This window comes from Myxocyprinus asiaticus, chromosome 44 (genome assembly GCF_019703515.2).
Source record: "Myxocyprinus asiaticus isolate MX2 ecotype Aquarium Trade chromosome 44, UBuf_Myxa_2, whole genome shotgun sequence".
NCBI lineage: Eukaryota > Metazoa > Chordata > Actinopteri > Cypriniformes > Catostomidae > Myxocyprinus > Myxocyprinus asiaticus.
In genome coordinates this window covers 26,415,143-26,431,955 of record NC_059387.1, presented here as the reverse complement: position 1 = coordinate 26,431,955, position 16,813 = coordinate 26,415,143, and the positions used below count along the sequence as shown (strand labels likewise).

Genomic DNA, 16,813 nt, shown 5'->3' with positions numbered 1-16,813 from the left:
TGCACGCTAATGATATGATTGACTGTATCAGGGGTTAATCAGACACATTACAGTCAGAGCAAATGAATGCTGGCCATGATTAACTCAGGGAGAAAGCAATTACAGTCAAGTTGAAAACAGACTTGACATTTTCATCCTTTTTTACACTGATTTCACAGCTTCCACTGAGAGGGAATGGATTTAATTGTGATTATGAAATTACCAAGATTCCGAATTTCACTTTCAGGCTTTATCCAGAATTTCCATTAAGAATCTGTGTGTAATTCAAACAGATCCCCTTGCATTTTATGACATTTGTGTGAAAAATGTATCAATTATGATGTTTTCTTGGTAAAACAGACTAATTCTCTGCAGCAGTTTTAAGACTGTCCTGTCGCCTGGGCACATATCACTGACACATCCTTCTGCTTTTTGGGAGTTGCTTTTATTTTTTTTATTTTTTTTAAATCATTTGTTTGGCAAATTTCAGAGGCTTTGTAAGGGGGCCTGGGTAGCTCAGTGAGTACTGACGCTGACTACCACCCCCGGAGTCGCGAGTTCAAATCCAGGGTGTGCTGAGTGACTCCAGCCAGGTCTCCTAAGCAACCAAATTGGCCCGGTTGCTTAGGATAGAGTCACATGGGGTAACCTCCTCGTGGTCGCGATTAGAGGCTCTCGCTCTTAATGGGGCGTGTGGTAAGTTGTGCGTGGATTGCGGAGAGTAGCATGAGCCTCCACGTACGGAGTCTCCGCGGTGTCATGCACAATGAGCCACGTGATAAGATGTGCATACTGATGGTCTCAGAAGCGAAGGCAACTGAGACTTGTCCTCCACCACCCGGATTGAGGTGAGTAACCGCGCCACCACGAGGACCTACTAAGTAGTGGGAACTGGGCATTCCAAATTGGGAGAAAAGGGGATAAAAACATTTTATTTATTTTTTTAAATAGAGGCTTTGTAGTTGAAATGGGAGCATCTGGTGCTATAAATGTGTAAAATAGCCCAATTTAAGATGTGGTGCTTTCTGAGTGAAATAAGTGATGGGGATGCAAGTAAAATGTCAAAATGAGATTAATAATTCAGATGATCAAGTGTGAGGGTTCACTCAAAAAAATTATTTAATTTCTCTTAACTGAATTGTACAAGGTTTTTACAAGAAATGTAATGTCTTTCATTCAGATTACGTCATTAAGTAATTTAGTTGGATAGGGTCAAATTAATGTACTATGGTAGTTTTAACTTAACTTAATTTGGTTCGTCAAAGTTGATTGACTAATGTTTATTTAATACATTTTCTTATGTTGGACCAAATGAATTTATCTTATTAATCATTAGTACATGCCAGGTAAGCAAGTGTAAGAACAGTGAAACTGTTGCGCTGTTAATTTTACAGCAACTGCTTGTAGATCTTAGCAGCACTTGAATCAGTATCAATTAAAATTGAATGTCCATCCTCAACCTCAGCACAAGCGCCATTCTTCACCATAATGGCAAACCTCAAAACTCCAGCATACCAGACACTGTTTTTAAATTCCAATATAACAGAACATTAAACATGAACAAATCTCTTCCTATTATCATCTTGCTCAAAAAAGCATAAAATAAAATAAAAATTCCATTCCCAATAACATTCCCAATAAAACATAACACCTATCCATTCCCAGTGAGTATTTTAACGTTTATGGATTGGCTCCATTCACTTCCATTGTATAGTGCCTTATTGTAACCCAGAATTTTATTTATTTATTTATTTATTAAGAAAAGGAGGAACAAGTCTAAATTAATTTTTGTGGTAATCAACATAATACCACAAATGCTGTTCATTGAGCTTAAAATATTGAACCTGGAACATTCCCTTTAGGTTTTAGCTACAAAAAGCTATTGATCATTTCCACTGTTCTTTCCCAGGACAAAAGATATAGTTTATTGAATCCACATTGACCTTTTGTGATAACATGTCCCAATAGTGGACCTAACACTTATGAAAAATTCCCTTGTCCTGAGAACACAGTTCAACCTTTTGGTTAAAATCTACCTTCATTGGATAGTTGACTCTTAATGTATGCCATTGTGATTTTCACTTGTTTACCCAACAGCAATAGCAAAAATATGATAATACTGTAATTTTAGATTAGAGGACAGAATTCACAAATACATACAGTATGTGTAATTCTTGTAATTTGACTTTTGACTCAAAACCTACTTAGGTCTTACAAGTTCCAGTCTCCCTATTTTTGTGTCCTGCTACAGCATGCTGCTTTGTTCTGTGCATTTATGACACAGTTTCCTGCTCAATCATGTTTAAACCCCAGAGGAGAAACTGCTGACAAACCACCACAACACTTCACTAAGGGCTTTCATATGCACTTACATCCATATAAGGTACTTTGGTGCAATCATTTTATTGAAAGATTTTGTTTAAAGTGATAGTTTACCCAAAAATTAAAACTGTGTTATCATTAACTCACCCTCAAGTTCTAAAGCCATGACTTGCTTTCTTCCGTAAAACACAAAACATGTTAGGCAGAATGTTAGCCTCAGTCACCATTCACTTTAATTGCACCTTTTATTCTATATGAAAGTAAATGGTGACTGAGGTTAACACTCTGCCTAACATCTCCTTTTATGTTCCATGGAATAAAAGAAAGTAATTCAGGTTTAGAATAACATGTTCCAAATTGAATTTTCCAGACAGAATTTGTATTATCTGGTTGAGCTTTCCCTTTAAAGCTATTGACATCTTCTAACATCTTCTAACCTTTTAACATCTTTACTTTCTCTTTTGTGGCTTGACGCACTGTGTTTTTGTACTACAGTGACCCCTCACAAAATACTTGAGATGCTCTTTGCAGCAGAAAGTGAAATTGGATTTTGGTGGTCCTTTCCGCACTGCTGTGGGTCAGCTGGAAACCATGAAACATCGTCATTTGATTATCTGAGAAAGTGTGGTCTTATGTTTATAGTGAAGTGTAGTTGTGCAACTGTTAGCAGATTGCAAGCTATCACGCCAGTAAATACAGCATTGCTCAAAAACGTTATTAGGCAATCTCAAGGAGTAAAAAAAATACATTTCAGGGTCACGTGCATTATGAGATTTTATTGCATTGTTTTAGCAGTTGCTCTTATATTTTCAACAACAGTTTACCATAAACAATGAAAAAGTTTGACTAAAATTAGTCTATAACTCATATTAGATTATAAAAATGTATGTACACTACCGGTCAAAAGTTTTGAAACACTTGACTGAAATGTTTCTCATGATCTTAAAAATCTTTTGATCTGAAGGTGTATGCTTAAATGTTTGAAATTAGTTTTGTAGACAAAAATATAATTGTGCAAACATATTAATTTATTTCATTATAAAACTAAAATTTAATTTAAAAAAATAATGTTTTTGAAATTGATGACTTGGACCAAATAATAAAGAAAAGCAGCCAATAAGTGCCCAACATAGATGGGAACTCCTTCAATACTGTTTAAAAATCATCCCAGGGTGATACCTCAAGAAGTTGAGAAAATGTCAAGAGTACATGTCTGCAAATTCTAGGCAAAGAGTGCTAAAATATAACATAGTTTTGATTTATTTTGGATTTTGTTTAGTCACAACATAATTCCCATAGTTCCATTTATGTTATTCCATAGTTTTGATGACTTTACTATTATTCTAAAATGTGAAGAAAAAAAAAATTATAATAAAGAATGAGTAAGTGTTTCAAAACTTTTCACCGGTAGTGTATATGGATTACTCAGATAAAGTATTTATTAGAAAATGATCCCTGGATTATTTTACTGTGGAAAATTTGGGATTTTGGAACTATGCTATTCCAGATTAACCACTGACCCGCTTTAGATGCAAGACCTATTTTTCTCTTTGCTAAAAACCTTCTCTAAAAAAGAAAAAAATTGGACAATGCACTTGTGGCATTTGAGATGGTCTGGTGTCACTAAAACATACTTTCCTAATTCACAAAAGGCCAGAAAGTGAACACAATGCCATCAAGATCCAGGAAGTCCAGAGTAGTGAAATAAATGTTGTGTATGAAATTGCTCAGGGATTTAATTTTAATAGAGCACAACCAAATGCAACTCCCTCTTTGGGCTTTGCTGGATCTCCGTGTAATATGTCTTCAGCATCTGAGGATACCTTTTGATCCACGGATTGAAAACCTAGTTTTAGGGATATTGTATGAGTCACAATAAAAGAAGACTGGGGCAGACATTGTAGACATTTATAGTTCATTGTAAATGGAAAAAAAAATTCTGCAACAATATAAATCATGTTATCTCGTAAAAACATCAAATTGCTGTGTATAAACATTTAAGTTTTAGCCCACTCTCAATGATAATACATGACAGAGTGGAAAACATATGAAGGACAGTCATCAGTATAGTAACCCCTGCAGAAGGCAGAATACACATTTGCTGTGTACTAAGATTGAGTTTGTGTAATACATGGTGTATTTGTGCCTCTGGGGAGGCAGGCATATGGGCACAGAGTGTTGCACTTTAATTAAGGTCATAAAGAGATGCTCTGTGCTCTACAAGATAAGTTGCTGATTAATGGACTTTTGAATAGATAAGCTTTGGCTTTTTTAAAACAAGATGAACAGCAGGACTTATAAACAATGCAAATAGCATTTTTGTGACCTTTTGCTGCAACATCCAAATTATTTATCCTTGACTGTGGGATTGATTTACACTGCAAAAACTATTTTCTTCATCAGTATCGTTTCCAGTAAAATATCTAAACAGCATTAAAACAAGATCAATTTACCTTAGGAGCAAAATTGCATAAAATAATAAGACTTGTTTTCAGAAAAGATATCTGAATATGTGTATTTTAGTGAACTTGTTTTAAGTATAAATCTAATTTTATTTCCTCTTTTCTTCGTATACAAACTTTAGAAGACTACATTTAAACTTATGCTCCTTTGTAGCCCTCTACTCTGGTTTGCTCTTGAAATTATGTATTGCTTTTATTATGTTTCTATATTAGGTTAATATTCTTGACATCAGTATAACAAAGTGCTTGCTTCCCCTCCTTTGTTGGTCGCTTTGGATAAAAGCATGTGCTAAATGCTTAAATGTAATGTTAAGGTAAGTAAATGTAGAAGAATAGAAAATGTGCATTTTTAAAGTCAGTGTTTAGCCTGCAAAGTTTTGTCATAATTCAAGGTTACCTTGTGCAATAATAATAATAATAATAATAATAATAATAATAATAATAATACCTGACTTGTTGCATAAAAGGCAGTTTGTCACACTTTTTACTCCATTAAATATCTCATAGGTTTATGTAGGCTATGTTACAGTAATTTCTGTATGGGCACATACCTTAAAGTCTTGCCTACAAAAACTTATTTGAAACTTCCACTATTGTCCAGGGAAAAGACTGAACACAATAAACACAAGTAGACTAATAGCGGAGCAAGTGCTGCATAGTATATGGGGTAAGTTGTCACAATGGGAACCTGCCATTAAATGTCCTACTTTAGGTTTGTCAGCGTAATTTAAACAGTAAAACAATTATTAAATCACAAAATAACCTACGCAACAGAAAAAAAGTAAAACATTACACGCAAATATCAATAAATGTATAAAACTGCACTTCACAGCCTAAAACACATTTCCTTCACTGCTGACCTGAGAACCGCACACCTGCTCTGGAACTCACAGCACCGGTCCAGGAAGACAACTTACCGTGTGCGCGTGCCAAACTAAGAGCAGAACTATGCCGTTCAAGAGGTCCATATTCATTTCTTGCTGGTTTCTTCAACGGAAATCTTAAACACTCCAGCTGAACTCATCGGGATAACTCATACATATCATCTCGTTTGCGTAAATTCCAGCCTGTCCGTGGTATCAAGAGCGAGAATTCATGCTATAAGACAGAAGAATACATGCAACTTGTGCCAAAGATGTCCGAATGCAACACTTAAGCGCGCGCAAAACCCATGTGTGATGTTTAGGAGTGATCAAAGAGCAGACGAGTGCGTCTCTGTGTCAGCTGAGTGGAGGCAGTTCATTCGGAGAGATTGTGTTACCCCTTCTCCAGCTCAGAGATGCGCAACTGGCATTGTGCCTCTTACACACATCTTACACTGCCAGCAACTGGACAGCTATGCTGTCTGGAATTTGAACAGAACTGCCATTCAGACTTGGCTAGCTGCTTTAGGGTCACCCAAATCGGGGTGATTCTGCATGGCAAAATGTTGTTTCGAATTCTAAATATACACCTCTATATTTACCACCTATATGCTACAATAAAAATAAAGGTTCCAAAAAGTTATATATATATATATATAGCAATGCCATTGAAGAACCATTTTTGGTTCCCCAAAGAACCATTTTCAAGGTTTCTTTTTGTATAGTCTAAACTAAATAGCCGTTTTCCACTACAAGGCACCTTTTGTGCAATGGGAAAATTCCATGGATGTCAAAAGGTTTATCATGGAACCACTCATGCCGATAAATATCTTTATTTTTAAGTGTGTGGTAAAGTGCACAGGTATAAATGCTTGCATTAATCTGTAAACATAATGCTAAATAAAAAGGATTCCACTTATACAAAAGGCTGTGAAACAAACCGAACAATATTGACATCTTTGCACATTTGGGTAGAAGTGAAAAGCACTTAGTTTTCACTTCTACCCAAAATAAATCTCTCCAAAAGCCTTATGATCTAGATACTTCTCTTCTGGAAGTCTCTAGATACAAGAACAATTGAGCAACAATGTAAAATAAGTGTGAATATATTTTGGACTATAAGAGGCAGCTAAATATATACAGTAAATATAAATCTTTTCACTGTACAAAGAAAACTCCAAACAATTGTGCATCAGACAACATTGCCAATTAGTTCATTACAAAGTGTTTATTTTTAGCATGCTTGTTTCTGACCAGAGGAGTTGTAGAGAGAGCTAAATAATGTTGATCTTTCCTCAGGAGGAAGTCTTGTTGGTAAAAAGCTGTGCAATGAGACTCTTGCTTCTAAGTGTCAGCACAAAGCATGTAGTTCACAGATATGACTATATTTGATAGAGCAGATACTCACCTGGAAAAAATGTCTGAAAAACCTGTCATCTCTCTCTAGTGCAGAAAGTAGAGTGATACCTGTGGTTTAAAAATGTAAATATTCCATCAGACAAATGTTCCTTTTTCAATGAAAATCTTTTGTGCCTGTTTAGTTTTACTGTTTAACTACTTCACAACAAAGAATTGAATGTTCACATTGCAATCCTTTGCTTCATATTTTGTGTGCTGTTGTATCTGGTACATATTGTGATTAATTGTTGATTAAAACTGACAAATGCAGAATGTACTATAAAGGTTGGCCTTTAGAATGACACTTTCAGTCTTTTTGTGCAATGTGTCAGCTGAGCAAAACAGCACCTTAATAGATCATTGTAATAGCACTGAAATGTAATTCTGAGAACGCACCTCGTTCATAAGCACTGTGTTTGTTCTTGGACAGGTAATGTGACTTTAGGCAAAGCCATGTGATGGGGTTTGAAGAGACAGCTGGTGAAATATGTAAAGCAGAATGTTCTGGGATTTGAGAGGTCAATGTGTCACAGGAACAACATTCATCAGCCACTGACACTTAAATAAGCCCTTTGAGTTTTTAGCTGTTTCTTATATTAGAAATTGTACATTTACATCTCTTAGCTTAAAGGATGTAGAAAAAAAGAGAAACAGCTACTTGTATTAGAAACTGGCAAACACTGCTCATTGAGTTCTCTTATGACAACAATAGGGGTGATGATGAAGTTTTGTCTATGGGTAGTTGACATTAAATATATATATATATATATATATATATATATATATATATATATATATATATATATATATATATATATATATATTATGTAATATTTTAATATGTGACATGCTTTACTCCATCTAAGACTGCAGCATTTTGTTAATTCCTTTATAACTATAATGCATGCAGACATTATCACCTCATAATTGCAACATATCATGATAAAAAATTATTAATTTTAGCCAGCAAAAGGTTGGAGATGATCTGAAAACTCAAATAAGGATCATTTTCAACAATACTGGCATACAGTGCTGGAATTTGCTCATTAAAAACTTATTCTGGAGATGCATGCATGGCAGGGATTTGACATGACAGTGGCCTCTTCTGGTTGTGCTAGAGCCAGTGAGACACCATTTAATGAGCTTTGCATGAAAACATCAAATATTATGCATTTTATTTAAATGCAAAAATAATATGTTAGACAGATTGATAAAAGCACAACTTGTACTTCCAATTGTAGTGATGTATATCTGTCAATATGCACAGGAAATTATTATTCTGTTATTTTATGATGTAAATAAATGTCATAAAAATAGTGTTTTCATGAATTTCATTGCACAGTAAACAAGAGATCTTAAGTGATTTGGAAACATTAATATAAGATATTATTCTTTCAAATCCAGACCATGATCTGCACTGACCATATGCAGATGAGAATTTCACAATGGAACATTCTGACATGTAGTTCATCATTTATAGATTTTGTTCTGCGTATGCTATTATGTTCATTTAAGCACTCCTGCTTTTTGTACCAAAAAATGCACTTTATGAGAGCTATATACAGTATATTAAAATAAAATCCAGACTGATGTCCACTTCTATGGATATTCAAAAATTAACTCAAAAATGATGCAAGAACACAGGTATATCCTTTTCCAAACGTCTGAGATTACAGAATGTGCACTCAGAAGAGTGTAGATTAATGCCTGCACTAGCAGGATTATGCCTGCACTGATCCAGGTCCTGTCATTTTCAAGATGTTCTGCACTGACAAGAATCTGAAATATGACATTAGACTGGCAGATGCAGTAATGCGTTGAGTAGTACATGAAAATCTTTATTCTGCTTTGTTCATTGTAATTTGTAACTGCAATGTAATATGTATCAATTAATATACCAGTCATAACACATGCAAAGCACAAAAAATGTGCATTGATGGAACTTAAATCTGTCTGGTTGCTTGGTAACACATGGTTGGTAACTTATGTATAAGCTTTCCTATATGTGCAACTTTCTCAAAGTAAGAAGGCATTTCATCATAATCATTAACTCTGTATTTGTAAGGATAAAACTGAAGTCAGATGAGAAATGTTATAAACATGCCAGGGTGTGTGAACGGTGTCTCACTTTGTGTCCCACCTGGAGTACCAAGCAAAAGGGACAGGGAATGTGTGCAAAAAAAAAAAATGCAACTTCTGTTGGATGAATCCACTAGATAGTAATAAATTCATCTCTAAAATAAAAATGAGTCTTTGCATGTAACAAAAATGCGACCTACATAGTGATGTTTACATAGGGAATGCAAATATTTTGTGTCTTCTGGGCATTCTCATTCTTGGCAAATTCTTTCTTGCAATAAGGACATATCAAGCAGACATTACAAGAATAATCTTTGCCACATGCAAACATTTGGTCAAAACTTGAAATGTGTTTAGACTTTTGAATAGTTTGTTGTTGCAAGAAAGTGGGGAAAAATGTAAGCACACTCGGATCCAAATACATTTGTCTATGAAAGTCCAACAGCTAAACCTAACATTTTTATGATATTACCAAATCCAAATCCAAATCTCTGACACTGTGGCAAAAGGACTTTTTCCATGGCAATTTTCCAGTTCTTTCTCTCCAATCACTGCCCAAGTCCTCTCTCCACTTTGTCATACTGTTATGACATACGTTTGTAAATACCGGAACTGAAATCATTCTATTTATGTTTTATTCATAGAATGAAATATTAGTGCTTGACAGCTGCACATTGTAAAGCCCAAAAAGAATAGAGAGAGGGAGAATGACAGAGTCAAAGGTGCATTCAGTAACTTTTGTCTTTGTGTCATCTTGAACTTACACTGACACTTAGCGGCTTGGATTAAGCATCATTTAAAATCAAGTTTTCAGTTTCAGATGCCATTGTAAAAATGTAGTATTCACATTCAGCCATGATTACTTTAATCAATGAGTGAAAGTGTTAAATAACACGACTTACTGAGATTAAGCGAGTAGTATTTGGCTGGTCATGTGATTCTAACATGGCAGCCCCCATGTGCGGACCCTCTCCATGTAGAATAAAACTTTTATAAGCTTACTGATATGACTGAAGTCTTCATTTTGATGTGAGTGCTCATGATTTCCTACATATATTTCAAAATTACAATTTATGTCTATAGGAGTTAAACTTTTTTAATGAGGAAAAAATTGCAAAGTGCACCTTTAAACGTTCACTAACAACTAATCACCTGACACAGAACAGTTGACATGAAGCAATCATTTATTTTTATGTATTTCATTTTTATTTGTTACAGACGTTTTTCATTATATTATATGATTTAACCAAGTCATTATGTTTTTTTAAATGTATAGTTCGCCTCATCATTGTAAAATTCGCTCATCATTTACTCACCCTCATGCCATCCTATATGTATGACTTTCTTGCTTCTGCTGAATACAAACAAAGATTTTTAGAAGAATATTTCAGCTCTGTAGGTCCTCAAAATACAAGTGAATTGGTACCAAATTTTTGATGCTCCAAAAGCACATAAAGGCAGTTTAAGAAGTAATCCATATGACTCCAGTGGTTAAATCCATATCTTCAGAAGCAATACTGTATAATAAGTGTGGGTGAGAAACAGATCAGTGTTTAAGTCCTTTTTTCACTATCAGTCTCCACTTTCACATTTTCTTTCTTTTGATTTTGGCAATTCACATTCTTCGTGCAAATTGCCACCTACTGGGCAGAGAGGAGAATTTATAATTAAAAAATACTTAAATATTCATCTGTTTCTCAATCACACTTATCATATCGCTTCTAAAGACATAGATTTAACCACTAGAGTCATATGGTTTACTTTTATGCTGCCTGTATGTGCTTTTTGGAGTTTCACAATTTTGTTCACCATTCACTTACATTGTGAGGACCTACAGAGTTGAAATATACTTCTAAATATCTTCATTGTGTTCAGCAGAAGATAGAAAGTCATACACATCTGGGATGACATGAGGGTGAGTAAATGATGAGAATTTTCATTATTGGTTGAACAATTTCTTTACCAGTGGAGTCACTGATGAGGTTTGTTTTGCCTCCACCAGTATTCATGTATGTGGTATCAATCTATATACGTCAGTTTAGCGCCATCTGCTGAAAAAGCTTCTGTGCATTCACAACATTTAGATTTTGTCAGAAAGAAAATGCTTCACCCTATTCAATTTAATTTTTTTATTTTATTTTGTATTATTATTTAAAAGTACTTTATTAGCATGGTTGTGTTTACATACAATATCTCCAAAACATCAATACACACACACACACACACACACAAAACAAAAACAAAAAATACAAAAGTATATAATAATAATAATAATAATAATAATAATAATAATAAATAAATAACATTAATTATAACAACGAGTAACAATAAAAATGAAAGGTGCCATTAATGGTAACAAAAATAATAAAAATTATACTACAGAAAATCCCTCCAGATAGGCTATATGGCAGATTAAACAATATCCTTATTTGTGACCGTTTAAATAACAATACAATAATAGTGAGCCTTTATTATTAAGCATTACTTACAAAACATATTGTCCACAACATATTATATATACAGTATAAGAGGAAAACAAGCTATGAAAAAACAGACAATACAAACATGTCTGGCACCAACAATCATGCGATTATCTAATCAGCCAATCGTGTGTCAGCAGTGCATAAAATCATGCAGATGCGGGTCAAGAGCTTCAGTTAATGTTCACATCAACCATCAGAATGGGGAAAAAATGTGATCTCAGTTATTTGGACCATGGCATGATTGTTGGTGCCAGATGGGCACACAACAGTCTCTAAAATCTACTCCAAATGGTGCCACAAACAAAAAACATCCAGTGAAATGTCTTGTTGATGAGAGAGGTCAACAGAGAATGGCCAGACTAGTTCAAACTGACAAAGTCTATGGTAACTCAGATAACCGCTCTGTACAATTGTGGTGAGAAGAATATAATCTCAGAATGCTTTTCTGAGATGCGGGTCGGCACTGTTTTGGTGGCTCGAGAGGGACCTACACAATATTAGGCCGGTGGTTTTAATGTTGTGGCTGATCGGTGTAAATTTCTAGTTGATACGTGCGAACCAAAGCGCGCAACATCTCCGTCCTGCCACTAGAGTTCTCCCACAGCTTGCGTGTGTATGTATATGTGTATTAGTTTGTGTGAGTGTGTTTTTACCCCCTCCCAGTGCTCAACTGAGGCCGGGTTCTTCCATCCAACCATAATTCTGACATTTAACTCCGGAAACACAAATGTAAGCTCAACTGCGTTACAGCCGAAAGTGAGACTAAACGGTGAAACGTTTAATCAGCTGTCGTACAGCGGTAAGTAGATGCACAAACCGTGTTGATTTGATGACATTAGTAGCAAAGGAGAACAAAAAAAATCCACTCTCAACTGGTTGGTTTTGTCTAGAAGCGAGGGAGGGATATCAACATGGCGTCCATGTAGCTCACCAACCAACAAGAATGTGTAGGCATCGATGAAGGGGTTTCCTCCATTTGCAATTTAATCGGGTTATAATTGGTGGATCTTTGCGTTTTGATTAGATGAAACGGTGGCATGTTGGCATGTTTACGACATCCTCATGTTTATAGTTTTATGACTCGTAGACACACGTTTGTTGTTTCTTTCTGGCAATGTGGCCAACAGCGCGAGCTGGTTTTGATTCATATCACTAATAATAAGACAGACAGCTATTAAAATCATCATACTTTCAGAAATAACATTGGCTTGAATATGTTCATTAATGTAATGCTTTATGCTCCGATCCGCACGTAGCCTACTGTACATTCCAGCACTCGGGTTTTGATCACACGAGCGGCTTGAGGATACAGTAGCCGTCTACTGTGGTTTTAAAAATTACTGGCAATTATTATTATTATTTTTTTTTTTGGAACGTTAGAATGTCACTTTTGCTCACACTGTTACATTTGTTACTAAAAATGGATGTTACTGTGGTAACGTTAGATCAGGAAGCACTCGTTTCTCATCCTTTCTGCGTATTGCGCAATAAAGCGATCATCATTTTGCTGGTCACATCAAATTAGTAGTAAAATTGGAATTTTATTGTCATATCCTTCTGTTTTATTTCCACATATCAATTTATTCATGCTTATTGAAACAAAAACAGCTAACTGGCTTCTCAACATACAAGTGGTTAGATTAAAGGAATGTTCCAGATCAAAACAAGAAGCATAATGTTGATTACCTCAAAAAATTATTTATTTACCAAAAAGCATCTTGGTTACAGTAAGGCACTTACAATGGAAGTGACAGGGGCCAGTCCATTAACATTAAAATCTACACTGTTTTAAAAGTGTTGTCACATGATGTAAACATTATACTTGTTAACATGATTTTACTGTGATAAAATCGCTTACTAACCGTATCCATGTCAAATCCAATATTAAAACTTTGTTGTCATGAAAACGTAATGCCTGTAAACACTGTTCCCGGTAAACGATTTTTATCACACTATAATCATGTTAACAAGTCTTGTGGCTATACCTTTTTTTTTTTATGGACTGGCCCCATTTATCTCCATTGGAAGTGCTTTACTGCAAGGCAGAGGCTATTTGGACTGAGTGCAAATAATGATATATGTTATGTACTCTTAAGTGTAAAGAGCAACATAAAGCATCTTATTTGCACTAAGCGCAAATAGTGTTAGATGCTATTTGCACCCTGGGGCAAATAGTGGCGGATACTGTTTTCACCCTTAAATACTACAGTATATGGGCAGCACTGCAGTGTGTTTATTGTGCTTTTCTAGTGTCCCACAAACACCATACAATCCCTAAGGTTAGGGACCTTCACCTAACAAAAAATAAACACCATGGTATTTTGTAGTAAAATCATAGTAAACACAAAATTAAACATGGTTACTATATTGCTGTAGTAACACCATGGTTAATTGCATTAAAACTATGGCTTCTGCAAAAAAAACAACAAAAAAAACATAGTTACTACAATTTTACTATTGTAATACAATGCTTAATTTTATCCGGATCAAACCATTCTCTCAACTCCCCGACCTTCACCGTGACCAAATCACTGCGAGGAAATCAGTCTTTATATTAATTTTTATTTATTATTGTAAGTAGTATGAAAGGAAATATTAAGTGGGTATAAAGAGGGACAAAAGGCTGATTCAAACCTGGGTCATCCACACGAAAAATGCACATCTATTCAGCGACGCTTGATGCGCAGTTTGTCTTCAATTTCAGAGTTTCCACCAGAAAATTGTTTGGCAGGTGGTATTTACACCTAGTGCAAATAGTCACAACTTTTTGTTAAAGAAATGGATGACGAGTCAATTATTTTTTGCGGTAATCAATAATATATCACAAATACTGTCTTAGTTGAGCTTAACTTGTCTTGAACTTGGAAAATCCTTTTAATTTCTTTAACTCAAAAACTACCATTTATTATTTTTTACAGTTTAATTAGTGTTTGTTTTCTTATTCTTGGAAACTTATTAGAACTTTTCATAGATTGTTGCCTACTGAAATCTGTAAGAACTGGCAGTAAAAATTTGGAGCAGGAACAGTTAGCGCAACAACAATAAATGTGTTTTATGTTTTATGTTTTCTTCACATAGAGACTGAAAATACTGTAGGCTTTTGTAGGTACAGAGTAAAAGCTAAAGAAAGTTTTTAAGTAGTTTTAGACAGTGTAAATCTGTGCTATTCTGTAATGTTGATGAAATGTGCTAGATTACTTTTTTCATTCCTTTCCCCTGTATTCTTTGACATTAACAGCTCTGTTTCAAAGTGGATTTGAATAGCTAAAGCTTAATGATTAATCTGGCCAGTTTTTATTTTTTATTTGATAGCCTGCTAAAAGAGCCTACAACAATTTCTGCTCTTGCTTTAAGGGTGGTTATAGGTAAGAATGCTTTATAGTGCTATAAATGGAGCAGAGTGTGGATGCGTATGTGCGTATAAAGACTTGAGCACCATATACAAGACTGTCAGACACTGTTGAATGCTCAAATTAACAGAGGGACTGTGGTCAACAGTCATATAAAAACTGTCCAGTGTATGAACTCAACGTCTTTTTGTTATGGAGTGATAAACAATAACCCTTTCCTGGAAACGACACTGTCTGACAGATGACAGTTGTCAACCGAATTTATATTTTTGTGTATCCATTTTTGTTGAAGAAGACAAAGGCTTGTTGAATAAAGTAGGCTATGTTATTGTAAGATTAGTCTGGTTTAGGTGTGGATTACCTCATTATGGTGTATTACACTTTGGCACCATTTAGAAATAGGAAGACAATTCTGCCATAAAAAGGACACAGTAACTACACATTTTTTGGGCTGTTGTCTTAATGTGTTAATTTAGTGTGATTTATTAATAATATCAAAAATTATGTGCAAAAGAATTATGAATTAAAAGGAAATTATTTATGCCCCCTAACCCGTAGATTTATTCCATAATGAAAGTACGTTTCCAGTTATCGGAGCACTTCGTGCTTGAATTACAGCCGTGTCGGCAGGGGGCAGTCAGCACGCCTTAACAAATGCAGCCACAGAATGAAAGTTGGTCACACAGGATGGACATATTCATGACAGCTGGACAAAACGCAGTCAAATGCAGGGATGGGTCGCAATTTTTAACGTTTCAAACTACTTTTAACTTGACGCAGCGTATAGATGCATGATATATCGGCAGCCGATATGTTATTGGCCGATAACCGGGAAAATCAAAATATTATTATCGCGCTGATATTTTCACAGATAATTTGTTATGGTTTATTTACTTGCAGCTGAAATTCTCTGACTGCCTGCAGCGTCTTTCCTTCAGGCAGAAACTCGGGCAGTCTCAAGTGACAGTGCGCGTGCGCATACACAGCGTGTCTGTATGAGTGAGAGCCAAGCTTATATTGCTCTGTGATGATTATTTAATTATTTCAACATCTCTGCACCTTGTTACTTTGTTTTGGGGCTGGTTTTAGTCATCTGCTGTAAGTAACGATGGCATTTCCCATATTCTGTTTGTTTCATGAGGCAATAAATGAAACGTGACAAAAATATGTATGTATGTTACATGGAGGCTATCGTATTCACTTATTACTTCATGAAACATAAACAGAATGTGGGAAATAGCACATTGTTACTTACATCGCAGTATTGTGATTAAAACAAGTCCAAGCACAACCTAAAATGGCACATTTAATAAGTTATACAGTGGAACTGTCACAGATGAACACTGTAGCAAGCATCTGTGAAAGAGACATAAGCACAAGCACGCACATTCATAACACACACAAACCACCGCTGCACTTGCAGTCCGGCTGCCGGCACTGATAATGCACCATGTATACAGATTAGGGTTTGTTTTGAGTGTTTTGTTGTTTAATATTCATTACATGCAGTTTATCGCCTCATTTTGGTTTAATGCATTATTACAGCTGTTAGAAGTTCATTATTCTCTCTCTGTGAGCGAGTGCCCAGGATAACCGTAAACACCTATATAAATGAGCACCATAATTTATGCAAGTGCATTATTATTTATTTCTCATTTAAATCAGCATACATCTGTTATATAGCAGTCCAAATTCCAAGCTTTTAAGTGACACCTATTTTAAAATGAGAAGCTTTTAATGAATTAGCAAGCAGTTCCATGTTGAAGGATGAAAAATTAAAAAGTTTTTTTATTATTATTATTATTAAATATGTATCGGTTATCGGTATCGGCAACAATGAGCTGTTTGTTATTGGCTATCGGTATCAGCCCAGAAAT

The 16,813-nt window shown here is 35.1% G+C and overlaps 2 protein-coding genes across 6 annotated transcripts in view; one reads left to right on the top strand and one right to left on the bottom strand.

Annotated features, from left to right (window-relative positions):
* Positions 1-6,052, bottom strand: part of vipr2 (vasoactive intestinal peptide receptor 2) — a 59,861-nt gene extending 53,809 nt beyond the window's left edge. The window contains exon 1 of the mRNA XM_051686570.1: positions 5,681-6,052. Within this exon, the coding sequence (XP_051542530.1) occupies positions 5,681-5,737 (57 nt within the window). The 5' untranslated portion in view covers positions 5,738-6,052. The remainder of the gene's footprint in view (positions 1-5,680) is intronic.
* A 6,168-nt stretch (positions 6,053-12,220) lies between these two features.
* The window catches only part of LOC127434095 (zinc finger MYND domain-containing protein 11-like), a 29,038-nt gene continuing 24,445 nt past the window's right edge, over positions 12,221-16,813 (top strand). For 3 of the 5 annotated variants that reach the window (XM_051686566.1, XM_051686567.1, XM_051686565.1), the window contains exon 1: positions 12,221-12,385. The gene's annotated coding sequence lies outside the window, so the exon portion shown is untranslated. The remainder of the gene's footprint in view (positions 12,386-16,813) is intronic. The other 2 variants (XM_051686568.1, XM_051686569.1) reach the window with 2 other exon arrangements.